Here is an 18,482-nt window from a genome sequence, read left to right on the forward strand (position 1 = left end):
CCAGAGAAGTTTCAATGGCATTTTTCTTGAGCCCCCTGGATCTGTCTGTTTGGCCAGAGTTCCCGTGTATTTAAGAATATCACACTTTACCTGATCAACCATGGCTCTTCGGTAGAATACTGAACTGAGATCACTTGGAAAAGATTCTCTGAACTTTTGCCTGGACACATACAAGCAAATCAGCACTCATTTTCCCCCCCATAGCTGTGTCAGCAATCAAAACCAATTTTGAAGGTCATCCTTATGAATTTATGTGAAGTCCACCAGAGTTTTTAAAAACATGCTGATTATCTTACAGTCCTGTGAAATTTTAAGATAATTTTTTCATTTCAACTCAACTTAGTGTTGAGTTTGTAAGCCTAATTTTTGGGTAAGTTCTGCAGACAAGCACATCAAGAGAGGACTTCTGCCACATCTCCCACTTTCCTCTTAAGTGTGAGAACACCATCATTTCAAGAGCGATAGGGGCTCTCCATGCCCTGGGTGCATCCCTGTTGGCGTAGTTGTGATTCATATCTTCCTGGAGCAGCCTTGTTGTTGTTGTTAAGACATCTACCACTGCATATCAGAGCCAGTGTTAGGACTGTTGTGGCCCTTACTGAGGATGATGTTCTTCTTGGTTGCTGATTCTGTACCCTGGACCAAGAGGCTGAAAAGAGTGTACAGGACCTGTGCCCCTGTTGCTCTCCTGGCTGCACCCTCTGAACCCTATCTCACATGCAACCCCAGAAGACAGCAGCTTCGTGCTTGGACTGGCTTCTCTGCCACAACCCTGGTTTCATCTTAACTGATATCTTGTCATGTTGTAACTCAATTGATGAATGGGATCTGAATGCCGCAACTCCAGTGGAGGGGCTTTTATGGTCAGGGCTCTTCTGGAAGAATACCACAGCTGCCAGGAGGTTGAGACACCATTTTTGTTTGCTTTCATTCTCTAGGAACTGTCTTGGCATTTTCTTGGCCAGCCAGCATTGTTGAAACCTTTGATCCTACATGGTCTGAGGATAGGAACCTGGGTTTCAGTACCTGTCTGTGCTCATTCCACATTCCATGCAGTGTGATACATGCCTAGGCACCAGTAACAGCCTTCTCACCAGGGTCCCTACAGGTTTCTGGAAATGAACTGGTTTTTATGCTATCTATTGACACTCTTTCATCTGTAGTTGATGTGTTTGCTATAGATTATTTGGAAGAAAGGGCAAAAGAGGCTTTCTTTTGAATTGGATGAGGGCCTAAGAGTGGAAGAGATGCTACATTGCCAGAATTCTTGAAGATTGAAGACACTTCCGACTAGATGTGTCAGCCTCACCAAATAAGTGATTTCTAACCATTTTTTCCCCTTCATTCTGACCTCAGTACCATAAATACCCACATTTTTCAAAGGACTGATTCTTCTACTTTTGTAACAAATGAATACCTCCTCCCAGGAATCAGTTTTGATTGTTATTAAAGGTATGGGTCTGTGGCCCGGAGTTTTCCCAGGTGGTGATTCTGATGGCTGCACATCCGGAAGTTCCCGTGACACTTGTACTATTTGGGGACAGTATTAAAATAGTATAGGTATAATAGCTTTAGCACCATGATCAAATGTGATTCCCAAAACTGTTAAAAGATGAGCCAGCTGTTAACAATACAGCTTCTTTCATTATCCCCAGGTAGTGAAAGTTTAAGCACTCCATCCAACAAGTGGGAGTGTTGGAAAATGCAGTCATACCCTGCTGCTCCAACAACAAGCAGCAACTGAATTTTCCTGAGTGCACTGGCAAATTGATCACAGTCATGTTTAAAATTTTCTTCAAGTTCTCGACTATAGTGGATCCAAAGAAAAAGCATTTGTAATGTCACTTCATCAACTGCTCTAGAACTTCCCTGCTTAGATGAACCTCCAGGCTTAGGGTCACCTGCTGACCTCCTTGCACTAGGCCTCCTTGCACTGTTGATAGGATTTCTAGCTATTTTTGGTGTGGGACTCTTTTTTTTTTTTTAATTGTTTAAAAAATAAATTTATGTATTTTTGGCCTCGTTGGGTCTTCGTTGCTGGGTGCGGGCTTTTTCTCTAGTTGCTGCGAGCAGGGGCTACTCTTCGTTGCGGTGCACGGGCTTCTCATTGTGGTGGCTTCTCTTGTTGCGGAGCACGGGGTCTAGGCGCGCGGGCTCAGTAGTTGTGGCGCATGGGCTTAGTTGCTCCACGGCGTGTGGGATCTTCCCTGACCAGGGCTCAAACCTGTGGCCCCTGCATTGGCAGGCGGATTCTTAACCACTGCGCCACCAGGGAAGCCCCTGGTGTGGGAATCTTGAAGGCTAAAGTAGTATATGACAGCATATTTTCTCACTGATTCTGACTCTTCATATCAACATTTTAATTTTTTTGGACATGGAAAAATCATGCTGCCAAAAATCCACATTTCATCACATTTGATAAATACTGTTTTTTACTCCAAGAGGAGGATTTTCTCTCGTAAAGCTCACCCTTCCTCTCTCTCCCTCATGTCCATGGGTTGCCATTATTGCCAGTTTTGCAGCATCTTTCACCTGTTAGAATTGCCAAAACGGATATACAAAATCAATTTTCTGAGGACTAATATTTGAACTCCAAAGGTGTGTATGGTTTCATTAAGATACAGTAACCAAGTGTTCCCAGATGGACATTGGTGGTACCATTTGGTACATCAGCTTTCATGTCAGATTCTGTATTTTGTCTTGAACTTCATCTCTCATCTAGCTACTGAAGCTAAAATAACCATTGTGATTTAGGACTTATATTGTGCTGATAAACTGTTCATAAAGGCATTTATGATTTCTAATCCAATTAGTGGCACCTGAGGTGGCTCAGGCCCTATTCCAGGTCCAGGCTTCCACTGGGGGCACTGAGGTAGAGCAGCAGTTTTGGTCCCCCTGCAGCCAGCCGCCCATTCCCTGCTGCTTCACTTGAATGCAGAATTACTCTGTGCAGTGTACCACTGTGAGATGGAGTGGGATTTGTTTGTCCTATTCAGACTGACCAAGAAGAGCTTCTGGGGCATGGTGACAGAGGTGACAGGAGCACTGCCAGGCACTGAGTAGCTTCCAAACTAGCATTAAAAAAAACCCCAATCCTGAGTTTGTTGTTGGCATTCTTCTGGATTACCATCTCATTATCTTCCAAATAATCAGGGCCCAGGCCAGGGCCTGCCTCAAGGAGGGCTCCCTCTGCTGCTGCCCTGAAGGGCTGGAGCTTCTCCACAGTGGTCATCTGCAGCTTGCCCATCTTTTCCTTTTTGGGAAACCACATTTGTGCTGCACCCTTCCTCTTGGACACAGCTGTAGACCTGTTTGCAGCATTTGTTCTGCCCATACTGGCAGGGGATAGTTACCCTCCTTAGAGAGGTTGCTCTTGGGGATCTGGTTGTTACCTAGGGAGATGGGCTGCTTCAGGGTGGTTCATGCTGCTAACAGTCCAATGCTGTTATTTCCCACCAGGTTGCTAATTACGGAATGGGAGGACAGTACGAGCCACACTTTGACTTCTCTAGGGTAAGGCCCAAATCACAGGTGCTTTCAAGGGCTCTGCTGTAGCTGGTTTGAGAAGGCTGGAGCTTTTAGGAGCACTGTGGCCTTCACATCAGGCCCCCCTGCCTCAGCAGGGCCCCCTCTTTGTTGCTGGAGAAGCCCAAGTCCAGAGCCAAGTGCAGCCCAGCTGTTTCCCCTGTGAGGTCAGGAGTAGTCCCCCTGGCCTAAGCCTGCCATTCTTTGCCCTGACTCTAAAGCAGAGGACCTCACTAGGTCTCTGTGAAAGCTGTTCCTGCCCCCTCTCCCCCATGCCTGGCCAGGGTTTCCTTTGCAGCCTTGGCCCCTGGTCCAGGCCAATATGTGGAACACATACTTAGTACCTTCCCTTGACCTTTTTGGCCCCAGTCCTGTGGGTGGCGGGTGAAGTCAGTTGCAAACTCGGGTGAAAGTTGTTATCTATTGCAGCGACCTTTTGACAGCGGCCTCAAAACGGAGGGAAATAGGTTAGCGACGTTTCTTAACTATGTAAGTATTGGGTACAGGCCCACTGTTTACTCTCACTTAATTTTATAGAAGGATGAGCAAGATGCTTTCAAGCGTTTAGGGACGGGGAATCGTGTGGCCACGTTCTTAAACTACGTGAGTATGACGCGTGCAGTGTATGGGCCTTAAGGGGAGCCTGGGTCCAGAGTGCTCTCTTATATCCACTCCTGTCAGAGCTGATACCACCAGCTGTTGCTTGATGGCTGGGCCCTTCTGGCCCTCAGCGCCCGTCTTGGCTGGAGTAGAGAGTTGCCCTTTGTTCCCATTTGTGTGCTTCCCCCAACCCCTGTGACTTTTACATCCCTGGCTCCTATTAGATGGCCCAGAGCTAGCCTGGACTTTTGGGATGGGTGTCCTGGAGGGTTCCCTGCTTGGCAGCAGAGTGAGGAGGTAGCTTGGAAGTGCTCTTAGATGAAGCTGCCTTCGTTTCCCCAGAGCTCAGTGGCCTGCCTGCCTGCCTGCCACCTGCTGCCTGTACTCCAGCCACAGGCTGTTGGGTTTACCTCTCACACAAGGAACAGTTTCCTCTCCCCTCTGCTGAGACAGCCAGGTCTAGAGAGGCATAGAAGCTGTCAAGTAACTTAGAGACAGAAGCCTGTGTCCACTTTTCCCTTTGGTGTCTCGTGTAAGTTTTTATCATGTGGTTATTATGTGCTGGGGACTGCCATGAACATGCTGGTGAGCAGGACATTTGTGGTCTCTCTTAGGCTTACGGTCCTAATATGAAAGACTTACTTTTAAACATAGGAGAGGTAATTGTTTAGTTACCATAGTGATAAGTGCTTTGAAGAAGTAGTGCAGAGTTGGGGTTCAGAGAAGGCCTACCTTGGGAAGTAACATGTCGGTTGAGACTTGAAGATTGAGTGGAAATTAGTTGGTGGAACATGATTTCTGGTAGAGAAGAGAATGTGTGGAGACCTGGAAGAGGGAAGGAGATTGGGATGTTGGAAAAAGAGAAAAAGGGTTGTGGGTCTCAGAGATAGTGCATTAATTTGGGGTGGCTAGAGGGAGAGGCTGGTGAGACTGCCAGGACCTTCAGGTTCTAGAAAAGAGCCTGGATTTGATCCCCACTCTGGTGGGAAGCCATCAGGGATTTTCATCTTATTCATTTACCATATGTCTGTTGGGTGCCTTTCAGTCTGTCTGGTATGTGTCCTGTGGAAATATTTTAGCTCCACGTTTGATTACATTACAGGCAAAAAACTTGAAGTAAGAGACAGATGAGAAAGAAGTGGTGCTTTGGGCATGAGCTGAGGCACGCTCTGTGGGCATGAGTGCAGCCTTGCTACTGTGAATATTGTGTTCCATTTAGTTTGAGGTTTTACTGTGGGAGAAAGCAGGCCTTCTGGAGACACAGTGCCCTAGCTGGCCCTGGGGACGGTAGTTGTTCTGGGAAGGTGAGGGTCTGACTAGACCTGCACGTTACTCAAGCCAGAGAAACAGAATCCATAGTTGGGACCACAGATGGTGTTAGAAGCTGCAGGGAGCTCCTGGTCAGGGAAGCTCACAGAGCACAGTGGCTTAGGCAGGCCAGCCTGGATGAGGATAAAGGGGGTGGGGTCAGTCAGGCATTTTCCCAGTACAGGCTCAGATTTTTCCCACTTGAGGACAGCCAAGATATGGGTATCCTGCAGGCCTACATCTCTCCATGGCATGGAGACTGTCCTGATGAACCACACAGATTAAACAGGGTTTAGGGAGGGGCAGGGTGTGGGAAGAGCCTTTCTTGGCCAAAGGGCTGGTGGTGGAGTTGTTCATGCTCACAGGAGGGTGATCTGCATACTTTGTCATGTCCTTGGTGGCTCAGTTGCTCTGAGAGCATTGAGTAGAAGGGCCAAGCTCTATGCCTTGTATTCCCAGATGAGCGATGTGGAAGCTGGTGGTGCCACTGTCTTTCCTGATCTGGGGGCTGCACTTTGGCCTAAGAAGGTAAGTTCTGGTTCTTGTGGGTCAAAAGTTGAAGTGCAGAACTCAGACCTCATCCATGTCTCCTAGTCCCATTCTCTGGCCTGCTTGAATATCACTTTGAGGGGCCTTAGCCCCTTCCTGCCTGAACCCTGACCTGTGGTCTCAGCTTCCATCTGGCGAGATGGGATGGAGAGGGAAGTCCCTTCAGGGCCAGGTGGGATTCCAAACATCCACGCTACCATGAAGGGTAGGTGCTTTCTGGGGAGCTTCTCTGTACTGGAGTCCCAAAGCCCTGTGCCCCTGGACATGGGAAAGTGAGGGTGTTTCTACTCAGGGAGGGCTCTTTGGTACTCGGGGTCAGATCGTTGAGCCCAATATCTAAGGGTGTTGTATGACAGGGCTTCTCTTTCCAGGGTACGGCTGTATTCTGGTACAACCTCCTGCGGAGCGGGGAAGGTGACTACCGAACGAGACATGCTGCCTGCCCCGTGCTTGTGGGCTGCAAGTGGGGTGAGTGGCTTAAGCTGTGGTGTTGGCCTCTGGGCTCTAGTGGTCAGCCTGAGACTCTGAGCTGGGAGACAGTTGCTGCTAAATTTTCACAAAGCCAAGACTGTCTCCCTTTTTGAGATTTGGTTTTTTGTTTTTGTTTTTTCTTGCTAACAGGTAGTCCCACCCAGCCATGTTGCTGTCCACTCAGCTAGTTATGTGCCAAGACAGCTGGTTGGGAACACTCCCAGAGATGCCTAGAGAGCTAAGGAAGCCCCAAGGAAGAATAGCTACATAAGCATTGTAGGTCCAGGATGGCTCCCCAGAAAAGTGGACTCTGGCAAGGGTTCTGAGGTTGCAGTGGGGGAGAACTGGAAACAGAGAGGAGAGGGTGTCCCAGGCAAGCAAAACCCACGTGGAACAAGGCACAGGCTAAAACCAGCATCATAGGTGTGGGGGCTGGCTGCCTTTGTCTCTTGTGCAAGGGGAGGCCCGTGGCACAGGGGCCAAGAGATGAGGCTCAAGTCTGGGACCAAACTGTGGAGGCTGAAGTTGAGCTTTATTCTGGAAGCAGCTGTGGTGAGTCATAGAGAGGCTTGAAGCAGGATGTGACAGGAAATGATCACAAAGAGATAAGTTTATAGCCCTCTTGGAGAGTTATGGGGATAAAGAGTGATAGGTTCAGAGAAAATTAAGCAAATGAAAAAGAAAATGAGAAAAGAAAAAGTTGTACAAGAAAGCAAATATAAGTACAGTTGACCCTTGAACAAAGCAGGGGAGGAGCTTCAAAATGGCAGAAGAGGGCTTCCATGGTGACGCAGTGGTTAAGATTCCGCCTGCCAATGCAAGAGACATGGGTTCAATCCCTGGTCCGGGAAGATCCCACATGCCGCGGAGCACCTAAGCCCGTGCGCTACGACTACTGAGCTTGCGCTCTAGAGCCCGTGAGCCACAACTACAGAAGCCCATGCGCTTAGAGCCTGTGCTCTGCAACAAGAGAAGCCACTGCAATGAGAAACCCGCACACTGCAACGAAGAGGAGCCCCTGCTCGCCGCAAGTAGAGAAAAGCCCGTGCGGATCAATGAAGACCCAACGCAGCCAGAAAAAAAAAAAAGATGGCGGAAGAGTAAGATGTGGAGATCACCTTCCTCCCCACAAATACATCAGAAATACATCTACATGTGGAACAACCCCTATAGAACACCCACTGAACGCTGGCAGAAGAACTCAGACCTCCCAAAAGGCAAGAAACTCCCCACATATCTGGGTAGGGCAAAAGAAGAAAGAAAAAACAGAGACAAAAGAAGAGAGATGGGACCTGCACTAGTGGGAGGGAGCTGTGAAGGAGGAAAGGATTCTACACAGTAGGAAGCCCCTTCATGGGTGGTGGAGGGGGGAAGCTTCAGAGCCACGGAGGAGAGCGCAGCAACAGGGGTGCGGAGGGTAAAGCAGAGAGATTCCTGCACGGAGGATTGATGCCTGCCAGCACTCACCAGCCCGAGAGGCGTGTCTGCTCACCCGCCAGGGGGTGGGGGTGTGGGAGCTGGGAGCTGAGGCTCGGGCTTTGGGGGTCAGACCCCAGGGAGAGGACTGGGGTTGGCTGCGTGAACACAGCCTGAAGGGGGTTGGTGTGCCACAGCTAGCTGGGAGGGAGTCCGGGAAAAGGTCTGGAGGTGCCAAAGAGGCAAGAGACTTTTTCTTGCCTCTTTGTTTTGTGGTGCGCAAGGAGAGGGGATTAAGAGCACTGCTTAAAGGAGCTCCAGAGACGGGCGTGAGCAGTGGCTATCAGTGCGGACCCCAGAGACGGGCATGAGACACTAAGCCTGCTGCTGCAGCCACCAAGAAGCCTGTGTGCAAGCACAGGTCACTATCCACACCTCCCTTCCTGGGAGCCTGTGCAGCACACCACTGCCAGGGTCCCGTGATCCAGGGACAGCATCCCTGGGAGAACACACGGCGTGCCTCATGCTGGTGCAACGTCATGCTGGCATCTGCCACCACAGGCTTGCCCAGCATTCTGTACCCCTCCCTCCCCCCCGGCCTGGGTGAGCCAGAGCGCCCTAATCAGCTGATACTTTAATCCCATCCTGTCTGAGTGGGGAACAGATGCCCTCAGGCCACCTACACGCAAAGACAGCGCCCAATCCAAAGCTGAACCCCAGGAGCTGTGTGAACAATGAAGAGAAAGGGAAATCTCTCCCAGCAGTCTCAGGAGCAGTGGATTAAATCTCCACAATCAACTTGATGTACCCTGCATCTATGGAATACCTGAATAGACAACAAATCATCCCAAATTGAGGTGGTGGACTTTGGGAGCAACGATATATATATATTTTTCCTTTTTCTCTTTTTCTGAGTGTGTACGTGTATGCTTCTGTGTGTGATTTTGTCTGTATAGCTTTGCTTTTACCATTTGTCCTAGGGTTCTGTTTTTTTTTTTTCTTTTTAGTATAGATTTTAGCGCTTGTTATCATTGGTGGATTCGTTTTTGGTTTGGTTGCTCTCTTTCTTTTTTATTACTTTTTAACTTTTTAAAAAAATTTAATACCTATTTTTTATTTTAATAACTTTATTCTATTTTATTATTATTATTATTTCCTTTCTTTCTTTTTTTCTCCCCTTTATTCTGAGCCGTGTGGATGACAGGGTCTTCGTGCTCCGGCTCCGGCTGTGTCAGGCCTGTGCCTCTGAGGTGTGAGAGCCGAGTTCAGGACATTGGTCCATCAGAGACCTCCCAGCTCCATGTAATATCAAATGGTGAAAATCTCCCAGAAATCTCCATCTCAACGCCAAGACCCAGCTCCACTCAACGACCAGCAAGCTACAGTGCTGGACACCCTATGCCAAACAGCCAGCAAGACAGGAACACAACCCCACCCATTAGCAGAGACGCTGCCTAAGATCATAATAAGGTCACAGACACCGCAAAACACACCACCAGACGTGGACCTGCCCACCAGAAAGACAAGATCCAGCCTCATGCACCAGAACACAGGCACTAGTCCCCTCCACCAGGAAGCCTACACAGCCCACTGAACCAACCTTAGCCACTGGGGGAAGACACCAAAAACAACGGGAACTACAAACCTGCAGCCTGCAAAAAGGAGACCCTAAACACGGTAAGTTAAGCAAAATGAGAAGACAGAGAAACACACAGCAGATGAAGGAGCAAGGTAAAAACCCACCAGACCAAACAAATGAGGAGGAAATTGGCAGTCTACCTGAAAAAGAATTCAGACTAATGATAGTAAAGATGACCCAAAATCTTGGAAGTAGAATGGAGAAAATACAAGAAACGTTTAACAAGGACCTAGAAGAACTAAAGAGTAAACAAATGATGAACGACACAATAAATGAAATTAAAAACTCTCTAGAAGGAACCAATAGCAGAATAACTGAGGCAGAAGAATGGATAAGTGACCTGGAAGATAAAATAGTGGAAATAACTACTGCAGAGCAGAATAAAAAAAAAGAATGAAAACAATTGAGGACAGTCTCAGAGACCTCTGATACATCTGGGACAACATTAAATGCACCGACATTCAAATTATAGGGGTCCCAGAAGAACAAGAGAAAAAGAAAGGGACTGAGAAAATATCTGAAGAGATTATAGTTGAAAAACTTCCCTAATATGGGAAAGGAAATAGTTAATCAAGTCCAGGAAGCACAGAGAGTCCCATACAGGATAAATCCAAGGAGAAACACATTAAGACACATATTAATCAAACTGTCAAAAATTAAATACAGGGCTTCCCTGGTGGCACAGTGGTTGAGAGTCCGCCTGCCGATGCAGGGGACACGGGTTCGTGCCCCGGTCCAGGAAGATCCCACATGCTGTGCGGCGGCTGGGCCCGTGAGCCATGGCCGCTGAGCCTGCCCATCCGGAACCTGTGCTCCGCAGCTGGAGAGGCCACAACAGTGAGAGGCCCGCATACCGCAAAAAAAAAAAAAAAAAAAAAAAAGGCAAAGAAAACATTAAAAGCAGCAAGGGAAAAACAACAAATAACATACAAGGGAATCCCCATAAGGTTAACAGCTGATATTTCAGCAGAAACTCTGCAAGCCAGAAGGGAGTGGCAGGACATATTTAAAGTGATGAAAGGGAAAAACCTACAACCAAGATTACCCAGCAAGGATCTCATCATATTTGATGGAGAAATTAAAACATTTACAGACAAGCAAAAGCTAAGAGAATTCAGCACCACCAAATCAGCTCTACAACAAATGCTAAAGGAACTTCTCTAGGCAAGAAACACAAGAGAAGGAAAAGACCTAAAATAACAAACCCAAAACAATTAAGAAAATGGGAATAGGAACATACATATTGGTAATTACCTTAAGTGTAAATGGGTTAAATGCCCCAACCAAGAGACATAGACTGGCTGAATAGATACAAAGACAAGACCCATATATCTGCTGTCTACAAGAGACCCACTTCAGACCTAGGGACACATACAGACTGAAAGTGAGGGGATAGAAAAAGATATTCCGTGCAAATGGAAATCAAAAGAAAGCTGGAGTAGCAATTCTCATATCAGACAAAATAGACTTTAAAACAAGGAGTCAAAGAAGGACACTACATAATGATCAAGGGATCAATCCAAGAAGAAGATATAACAATTGTAAATATTTATGCACCCAACCTAGGAGCACCTCAATACATAAGGCAAATACTAACAGCCATAAAAGGGGAAATTGACAGTAACACAATCATAGTAGGGGACTTTAACAACCCACTTTCACCAATGAACAGATCATCCAAAATGAAAATAAATAAGGAAACACAAGCTTTAAATGATACATTAAACGAGATGGACTTAATTGATATTTATAGGACCTTCCATCCAAAACAACAGAATACACTTTCTTCTCAAGTGCTCATGGAACATTCTATAGTATACATCATATCTTGGGTCACAAATCAAGCTTTGGTAAATTTAAGAAAATTGAAATCGTATCAAGTATCTTTTCCGACCACCACACTCTGAGACTAGATATCATTTACAGGAAAATATCTGTCAAAATTACAAACACATGGAGGCTGAACAGTACACTACTTAATAACCAAGAGATCACTGAAGAGATCAAAGGGGAAATCAAAAATTACCTAGAAACAAATGACAATGAAAACATGACGACCCAAAACCTGTGGGATGCAGCAAAAGCAGTTCTAAGAGGGAAGTTTATAGCAATACAATCCTACCTTAAGAAACAGGAAACATCTCAAATAAACAACCTAACCTTACACCTAAAGCAAGTAGAGAAAGAAGGACAAAAACCCCCCAAAGTTAGCATAAGGAAAGAAATCATAAAGATGAGATCAGAAATAAATGAAAAAGAAATGAAGGAAACAATAGCAAAGATCAATAAAACTAAAAGCTGGTTCTTTGAGAAGATAAACAAAATTGATAAACCATTACCCAGACTCATCCAGAAAAAAAGGGAGAAGATTCAAATCAATGGAAATTAAAAAGGAGAAGTAACCACTGATACTGCAGAAATACAAAGTATCATGAGAGATTACTACAAGCAACTCTATGGCAATAAAATGGACAGCCTTGAAGAAATGGACAAATTCTTAGAAATGCACAACCTTCCGAGACTGAACCAGGAAGAAATATAAACAGACTGATCACAAGCACTGAAATTGAGACTGTGATTAAAAATCTTCCAGCAAACAAAAGCCCAGGACCAGATGGCTTCAAAGGCGAATTCTCTCAAACATTTAAAGAAGAACTAACACCTATCCTTCTCAAACTCTTCCAAAATATAGCAGAGGGAGGAACACTCCCAAACTCATTCTGCGAGGCCACCATCACCCTGATACCAAAACCAAAGATGTCACAAAGAAAACTACAGGCCAATATCACTGATGAACATAGATGCAGAAATCCTTAACAAAATACTAGCAAACAGAATCCAACAGCACATTAAATGGATCATACACCATGATCAAGTGGGGTTTATCCCAAGAATGTAAGGATTCTTCAGTATACATGAATCAATCAAAGGGATACACCATATTAACAAATTGAAGAATAAAAACCATATGAACATCTCAATAGATGCAGAAAAAGCTTTTGACAAAATTCAACACACATTTATGATAAAAACCCTCCAGAAAGTAGGCATAGAGGGAGCTTACCTCAAATAACAGAGGCCATATATGACAAACCCACAGCCAACATTGTCCTCAGTGGTGAAAAACTGAAAGCATTTCCACTAAGATCAGGAGCAATACAAGGCTGCCCACACTCACCACTATTATTCAACATTGTTGTGGAGTTTTAGCCACAGCAATCAGAGAAAAAGAAAGAAGTAAAAGGAATCCAAATCGGAAAAGAAGAAGTAAAGCTGTCACTGTTTGCAGATGACTTGATACTATACATAGAGAATCCTAAAGATGCTACCAGAAAACTGCTAGAGGTAATCAATGAATTTGTTAAAGTAGCAGGATACAAAATTAATGCACAGAATCTCTTGCATTCCTATACACTAATGATGAAAAATTTGAAAGTGAAATTAAGGAAACACTACCATTTACTATTGCAACAAAAAGAATAAATTACCTAGGAATAAACCTACCTAAGGAGACAAAAGACCTGTATGCAGAAAACTATAAGACACTGATGAAAGAAATTAAAGATGATACAAATAGATGGAGATATATGCCATGTGCTTGGAATGGAAGAATCAACATTGTGAAAATGACTATACTACCCAAATCAATCTACAGATTCAGTGCAATCCTGTCAAACTGCCGCTGGCATTTTTCACAGAACTAGAAAAAAAATTTCACAATTTGTATGGAAACACAAAAGACCCCAAATAGCCCAAGCAATCTTGGGAAAGAAAAACGGAGCTGGAGGAATCAGGCTGTTGGACTTCAGACTATACTACCAAGCTACAGTAATCAAGACACTATGGTACTGGCACAAAAACAGAAATATAGATCAATGGAACAGGATAGAAAGCCCTGAAATAAACCCATGCACATATGGTCACCTTATTTTTGATAAAGGAGGCAAGAATATACAACAGATAAAAGACAGCCTCTTCAATAAGTGGTGCTGGGAAATCTGGACAGGTACATGTAAATGTATGAGATTAGAACACTCGCTAACACCATACACAAAAATAAGCTCAAAATGGATTAAAGACCTAAATATAAGGCCAGAAACTATCAAACTCTTAGAGGAAAACATAGGCAGAACACTCTATGACATAAATCATAGCAAGATCCTTTTTGACCCACCTCCTAGAGAAATGGAAATAAAAACAAAAATAAATGAGACCTAATGAAACTTAAAAGCTTTTGCACAGCAAAGGAAACCATAAACAAGATGAAAACACAACCTTCAGCATGGGAGAAAATATTTGCAAATGAAGCAACTGACAAAGGATTAATCTCCAAAATTTACAAGCAGTGCATGCAGCTCAATATCAAAAGAAACGAACAACCCAATCCAAAAATGGGCAGAAGACCTAAATAGACATTTCTCCAGAGAAGATATACAGATTGCCAACAAACAGATGAAAGAATGCTCAACATCATTAATCATTAGAGAAATGGAAATCCAAGCTACAATGAGATATCATGTCATACCAGTCAGAATGGCCATCAGAAAATCTACAAACAATAAATGCTGGAGAAAAGGGAACCCTCTTGCACTGTTGGTGGGAATGTAAATTGATACAGCCACTATGGAGAACAGTGTGGAGGTTCCTTAAAAAACGAAAAATAGAATTACCATACGACCCAGCAATCCCACTACTGGGCATATACCCTGAGAAAGCCATAATTCAAAAAGAGTCATGTATCACAATGTTCATTGCAGCTTTATTTACAATAGCCAGGACATGGAAGCAACCTAAGTGTCCATTGATGGATGGATAAAGAAAATGTGGCACATATATACAATGGAATATTAGTCTGCCAGAAAAAGAAACGAAATTGAGTTATTTGTAGTGAGGTGGATGGGCCTAGAGTCTGTCATACAGAGTGAAGTAAATCAGAAAGAGAAAAACAAGTAATGTATTCTAACACATATATATGGAATTTAAAAAAAAAAAGGTCATGAGGAACCTAGGGGCAGGATGGGAATAAAGACGCAGACCTACTGCAGAATGGACTTGAGACCACAGGAAGGGGGAATGGTAAGCTGGGACAAAGTGAGAGAGTGGCATGGATATATATACACTACCAAATGTAAAACTGATAGCTGGTAGGAAGCAGCCACATTGCACAGGGAGATCAGCTCGGTGCTTTGTGACCACCTAGGGGGTGGGATAGGGAGGGAGACACAAGAGGGAAGAGATATGGGGATATACATATATGTATAGCTGATTCACTTTGGTATAAAGCAGAAACTAACACACCATTGTAAAGCAGTTATACTCCAATAAAGATGTTGAAAAAAAACCCCAAAAAACAAAGCAGGGGTTAGGGGTGCTGACCCTCTGCACAGCTGAAAATCCGTGTCTCTTTTTTTGTTTTTTTTGCGGTACGCGGTACTCTCACTGCTGTGGCCTCTCCCGTTGCGGAGCACAGGCTCCGGACGCAAAGGCTCAGCGGCCATGGCTCACGGGCCCAGCCGCTCCACGGCATGTGGGATCTTCCTAGACCGGGGCAGGAACCCGTGTCCCCTGCATCGGCAGGCGGACTCTCAACCACTGCGCCACCAGGGAAGGCCCCGTGTCTCATTTATAGTTGGCCCTCCATATGCACGGTTCCTCCATATCCAAGGTTCTGCATTTTCAGATTCAGCCAATTGCGGATCATGTAGTACTGTAGTATTTACTAATGAAAAAAATCCGCATATAAGTGGACTCGCTCAGTTCAAACGTGTTGCTCAAGGGTGAGCTGTATCATCTATTCGGTAGCTCAAGTGTGAGTAATATTTACATGACATAATAATGTAAATACTGAATATTAAGTTAACTAGAACTTGTGATTTAACTATATTGGGGGATGGGAGGGGGATCTATGTATTTTAAGAGTGGTGTAAAAAATTCCAAATCTCCATATTCTATGGTAGACTGTCAACATATAAGATCTAAAGTTGGAAGTCAAGAAATAACATTATGTTTCAGAAAAATGAGGATAAATATCAGAAGAAACAAGAGTTGAATGTTAGAGGAAGTGGGGATTGGTGGTGGAAAGGAGTAGGTAGGAGATTGCTATTTATCATTATAAGCCTTGTAGAACAATTTGATTTTTTCAGCTAAGTTCGTGTATTACTTACAAAAATTAGTTATTATTAATTGTATTTTAAAAGTACTATGACTTCATTAGTACATTAAAAGCAATTTGTTTTTTCATTCATTATGAAAGAGTCTATATTGAGAAGTGAAATTGTGGTTTGTGAACATGTAAGACACAACTTTAGGTGATAGTGCTAGCATCAGCTCTGCTTCTCTGCTACCCACAGAACACAAGATTGATCTGCCGGCCCAGAGCTCCTGAGGTTGACATCCAGGCCCTCCACAATCCTGACAGGCTTCCTCGTCTCTTACCTCTGAGTTCCCACCCACCACATCCCAGTAATATCAAACTTGTTGGGGTCTTTGACACATACCAGCGTGGATCATGCCTTGATGTCTTTCTCATCCTGTTCCCACTTCCTAGACCCCCTTGGTATAGGAACCATCTGTTCTGTCCATCTTCTTCCCTGGATAACTCCTATTCAGGGAGTCCCAGCCCTGGGGTTTCCTCTTCCCCCACATGGTTAGATGCCCTTTGGTTCTGTTTCCATAGCAACCTACACACATGTATCGTGTGTCACTGACAGAGTTTTGTATGATTATCTCTCTTTCTCACCAGCTCATAAGCAACTTGATGCCCGAAACCAAGTCTTACTCATGTCTGATTCCCAGGCCCAATGTAGGAGTCATCAAGAAGGAATCATTAATTTTGGCTGCTGAACCAACAGGATTGTAACATACTTTCTATCTGTTCACAGTCTCCAATAAGTGGTTCCATGAACGAGGACAGGAGTTCTTGAGGCCATGTGGATCAACAGAAGTTGACTGACATCCTTTTCTGCCCTTCACCTCCCTGGCCCCACAGCCCATGTTGTCTTCAAGTTCAACGTGACAGACCCCCTCTACTTTCCAGCCTTTGTCAGGCGGGTCTTTGGAGGCGTGAATATTTGTCTGGAGCAGAGATGGTCCTGGGGAAGGTCCTGGGTGACTTGGGTGACCTGGGTCCCAGCCTCACCTGTCAGCTATCTCTGGCCACAAGGGTAGGGTTGGAGCAGAGTCAGGTGGTCTAGTACCTAGCAAGATGCTTTTGTACCTCAGGTGCTTTAGGTGTGAGATGTTTCAGTGAACCAAAGTTCTGATACCTTGTTTACATGCTTGTTTTTATGGAATTTCTATTAATGTGGCTTTAACCAAAAAATAAAATGTCCCTGCCAGAAGCCTTAAAGAGCCTTATTTGGAGTATTTTTTTAAGACGGGGAGCTTTTACCAAGTTCACCATTTCCTATGCATCTTCTCTGTACAGGCAGAATCTAGGTAATGAATACTTGAGTGGCAAACCTGAAGTTAGGTTCTAGACCAGTTTTCAACACTTATTTTTTCTCTAAGCTTCAGTGTCCTTTTCTGCAAAGTAAGGGAGACAGTCCCTCCTTGCATCTCAGAGAACATAGAGATCATGTATGTCCATGATTGTGATGCTGTTATAATTTGAAATTTCTAACTTTAAGAATTTGAGATATACACACAATTGTTTGTGATACATAGACGTACAGTTTAAAGAATATGCAGGTGAGCACGAGCACCCATGTCACCATCACCTGGGTTAGAGAAGAGATTATTTTCAAATTTACACCTCAGGACCTGCTGTGAGTCCCTCCATGATCACATTTCTGACCTTCCCCCCATACCTCAGTGGTAACCATTGTCTAGTGATTTGTGGTAGTCATGCTTTTGCTTTTCTTTGTAGTTTTACTATATGTGTCTATATCCCTAAATAAATAGTAATAAAAAATAATAAATAAAAATTTTATTTTAGATAAAATTTATTTTAAAATAAAAATTTTATTACTAAATAAATAGTAATAAAAATAAATAAAAAATTTGTTTTCCCTTATTTTGAACTTTCTGTAATGGAATCAGTATATTTTGGGGGGTGTTTGGCTTCATTTATTTTACAGTTGTTTCATGTTACTGTGCAGCTGTAGTTCATGATAACTCGTGTAGTTCAGTTCTGTTAGTGTATTTGGTAGGACAGCACCATATTATAGCTGATATACTGTTGATAGACATTTGAGTTGGTTTCAGTCTTTTATATTATGAATAAGGCTGCCATTGCATTTTTATATGTGATTTCTGGTGCAAATAAATACATTTCTGTAGAATGTATTTCTAGAAGTGAAAATTCTGAGTCTAAGTAGGTGTGTCTTCAACTTTACCATATAATGTATTCCAGAGTGGTTATGCACATTGTCACCAGGAGTAAATAAGAGTCCTTGTTATCCCAGCCTTCTCCAATATCTGGTATTGTCATACTTTTGCATTTTAGCTAGCTTGTTATGTGTATAGTGTTATCTATTTTAACAAGATTATTGACATTGAACACCTTTTTTGTATGTTTATTAGTCTTTAGGTTTCATCTTTGTCTATTAAAGTCTTTTTCTTACTAATTCACAGGAATTTTTAATATATTAGGGACACAGGCTCTTTGTTGGTTACATGTTTTGCAAATATCTTTTTTCTAGTTAGTCTTTTCACTCCTAGTTCTGTCTTTTGATGAACAAAAGTTCTTAATTTCTATGTCAAATTTATCAAGCTTTTTTTTTGATTTATGGTTTTTATGTCTTGTTTAAGAAATTCTTCTGTATCCCAAGATTATGAAGATATTTCTTATATTTTTTTTTTTCACGGTATGCGGGCCTCTCACTGTTGTGGCCTCTCCCGTTGCAGAGCACAGGCTCCAGACGCGCAGGCTCAGCGGCCATGGCTCACAGACCTAGCCGCTCCGCGGCATGTGGGATCTTCCCGGACTGGGGCACGAACCCGTGTCCGCTGCATCGGCAGGCGGACTCTCAAC

General features: G+C 44.0%; 1 protein-coding gene across 16 annotated transcripts in view; it reads left to right on the forward strand.

Moving 5' to 3' along the window:
* The window catches only part of P4HA2 (prolyl 4-hydroxylase subunit alpha 2), a 66,542-nt gene that overhangs the window by 24,427 nt on the left and 23,633 nt on the right, over nucleotides 1–18,482 (forward strand). For 11 of the 16 annotated variants that reach the window (XM_049707257.1, XM_049707258.1, XM_049707259.1 and 8 more), the window contains 4 exons: nucleotides 3,460–3,513; nucleotides 4,063–4,128; nucleotides 5,893–5,961; nucleotides 6,354–6,450. In XM_049707257.1, the coding sequence (XP_049563214.1) occupies nucleotides 3,460–3,513; nucleotides 4,063–4,128; nucleotides 5,893–5,961; nucleotides 6,354–6,450 (286 nt within the window). Of the gene's footprint in view, nucleotides 1–3,459; nucleotides 3,514–3,954; nucleotides 4,015–4,062; nucleotides 4,129–5,892; nucleotides 5,962–6,353; nucleotides 6,451–15,858; nucleotides 16,368–16,389; nucleotides 16,857–18,482 lie in introns of those variants that run through there. The other 5 variants (XM_049707261.1, XM_049707252.1, XM_033405867.2 and 2 more) reach the window with 5 other exon arrangements.

This window comes from Orcinus orca, chromosome 3, assembly GCF_937001465.1.
Source record: "Orcinus orca chromosome 3, mOrcOrc1.1, whole genome shotgun sequence".
Taxonomy (NCBI): Eukaryota; Metazoa; Chordata; class Mammalia; order Artiodactyla; family Delphinidae; genus Orcinus; species Orcinus orca.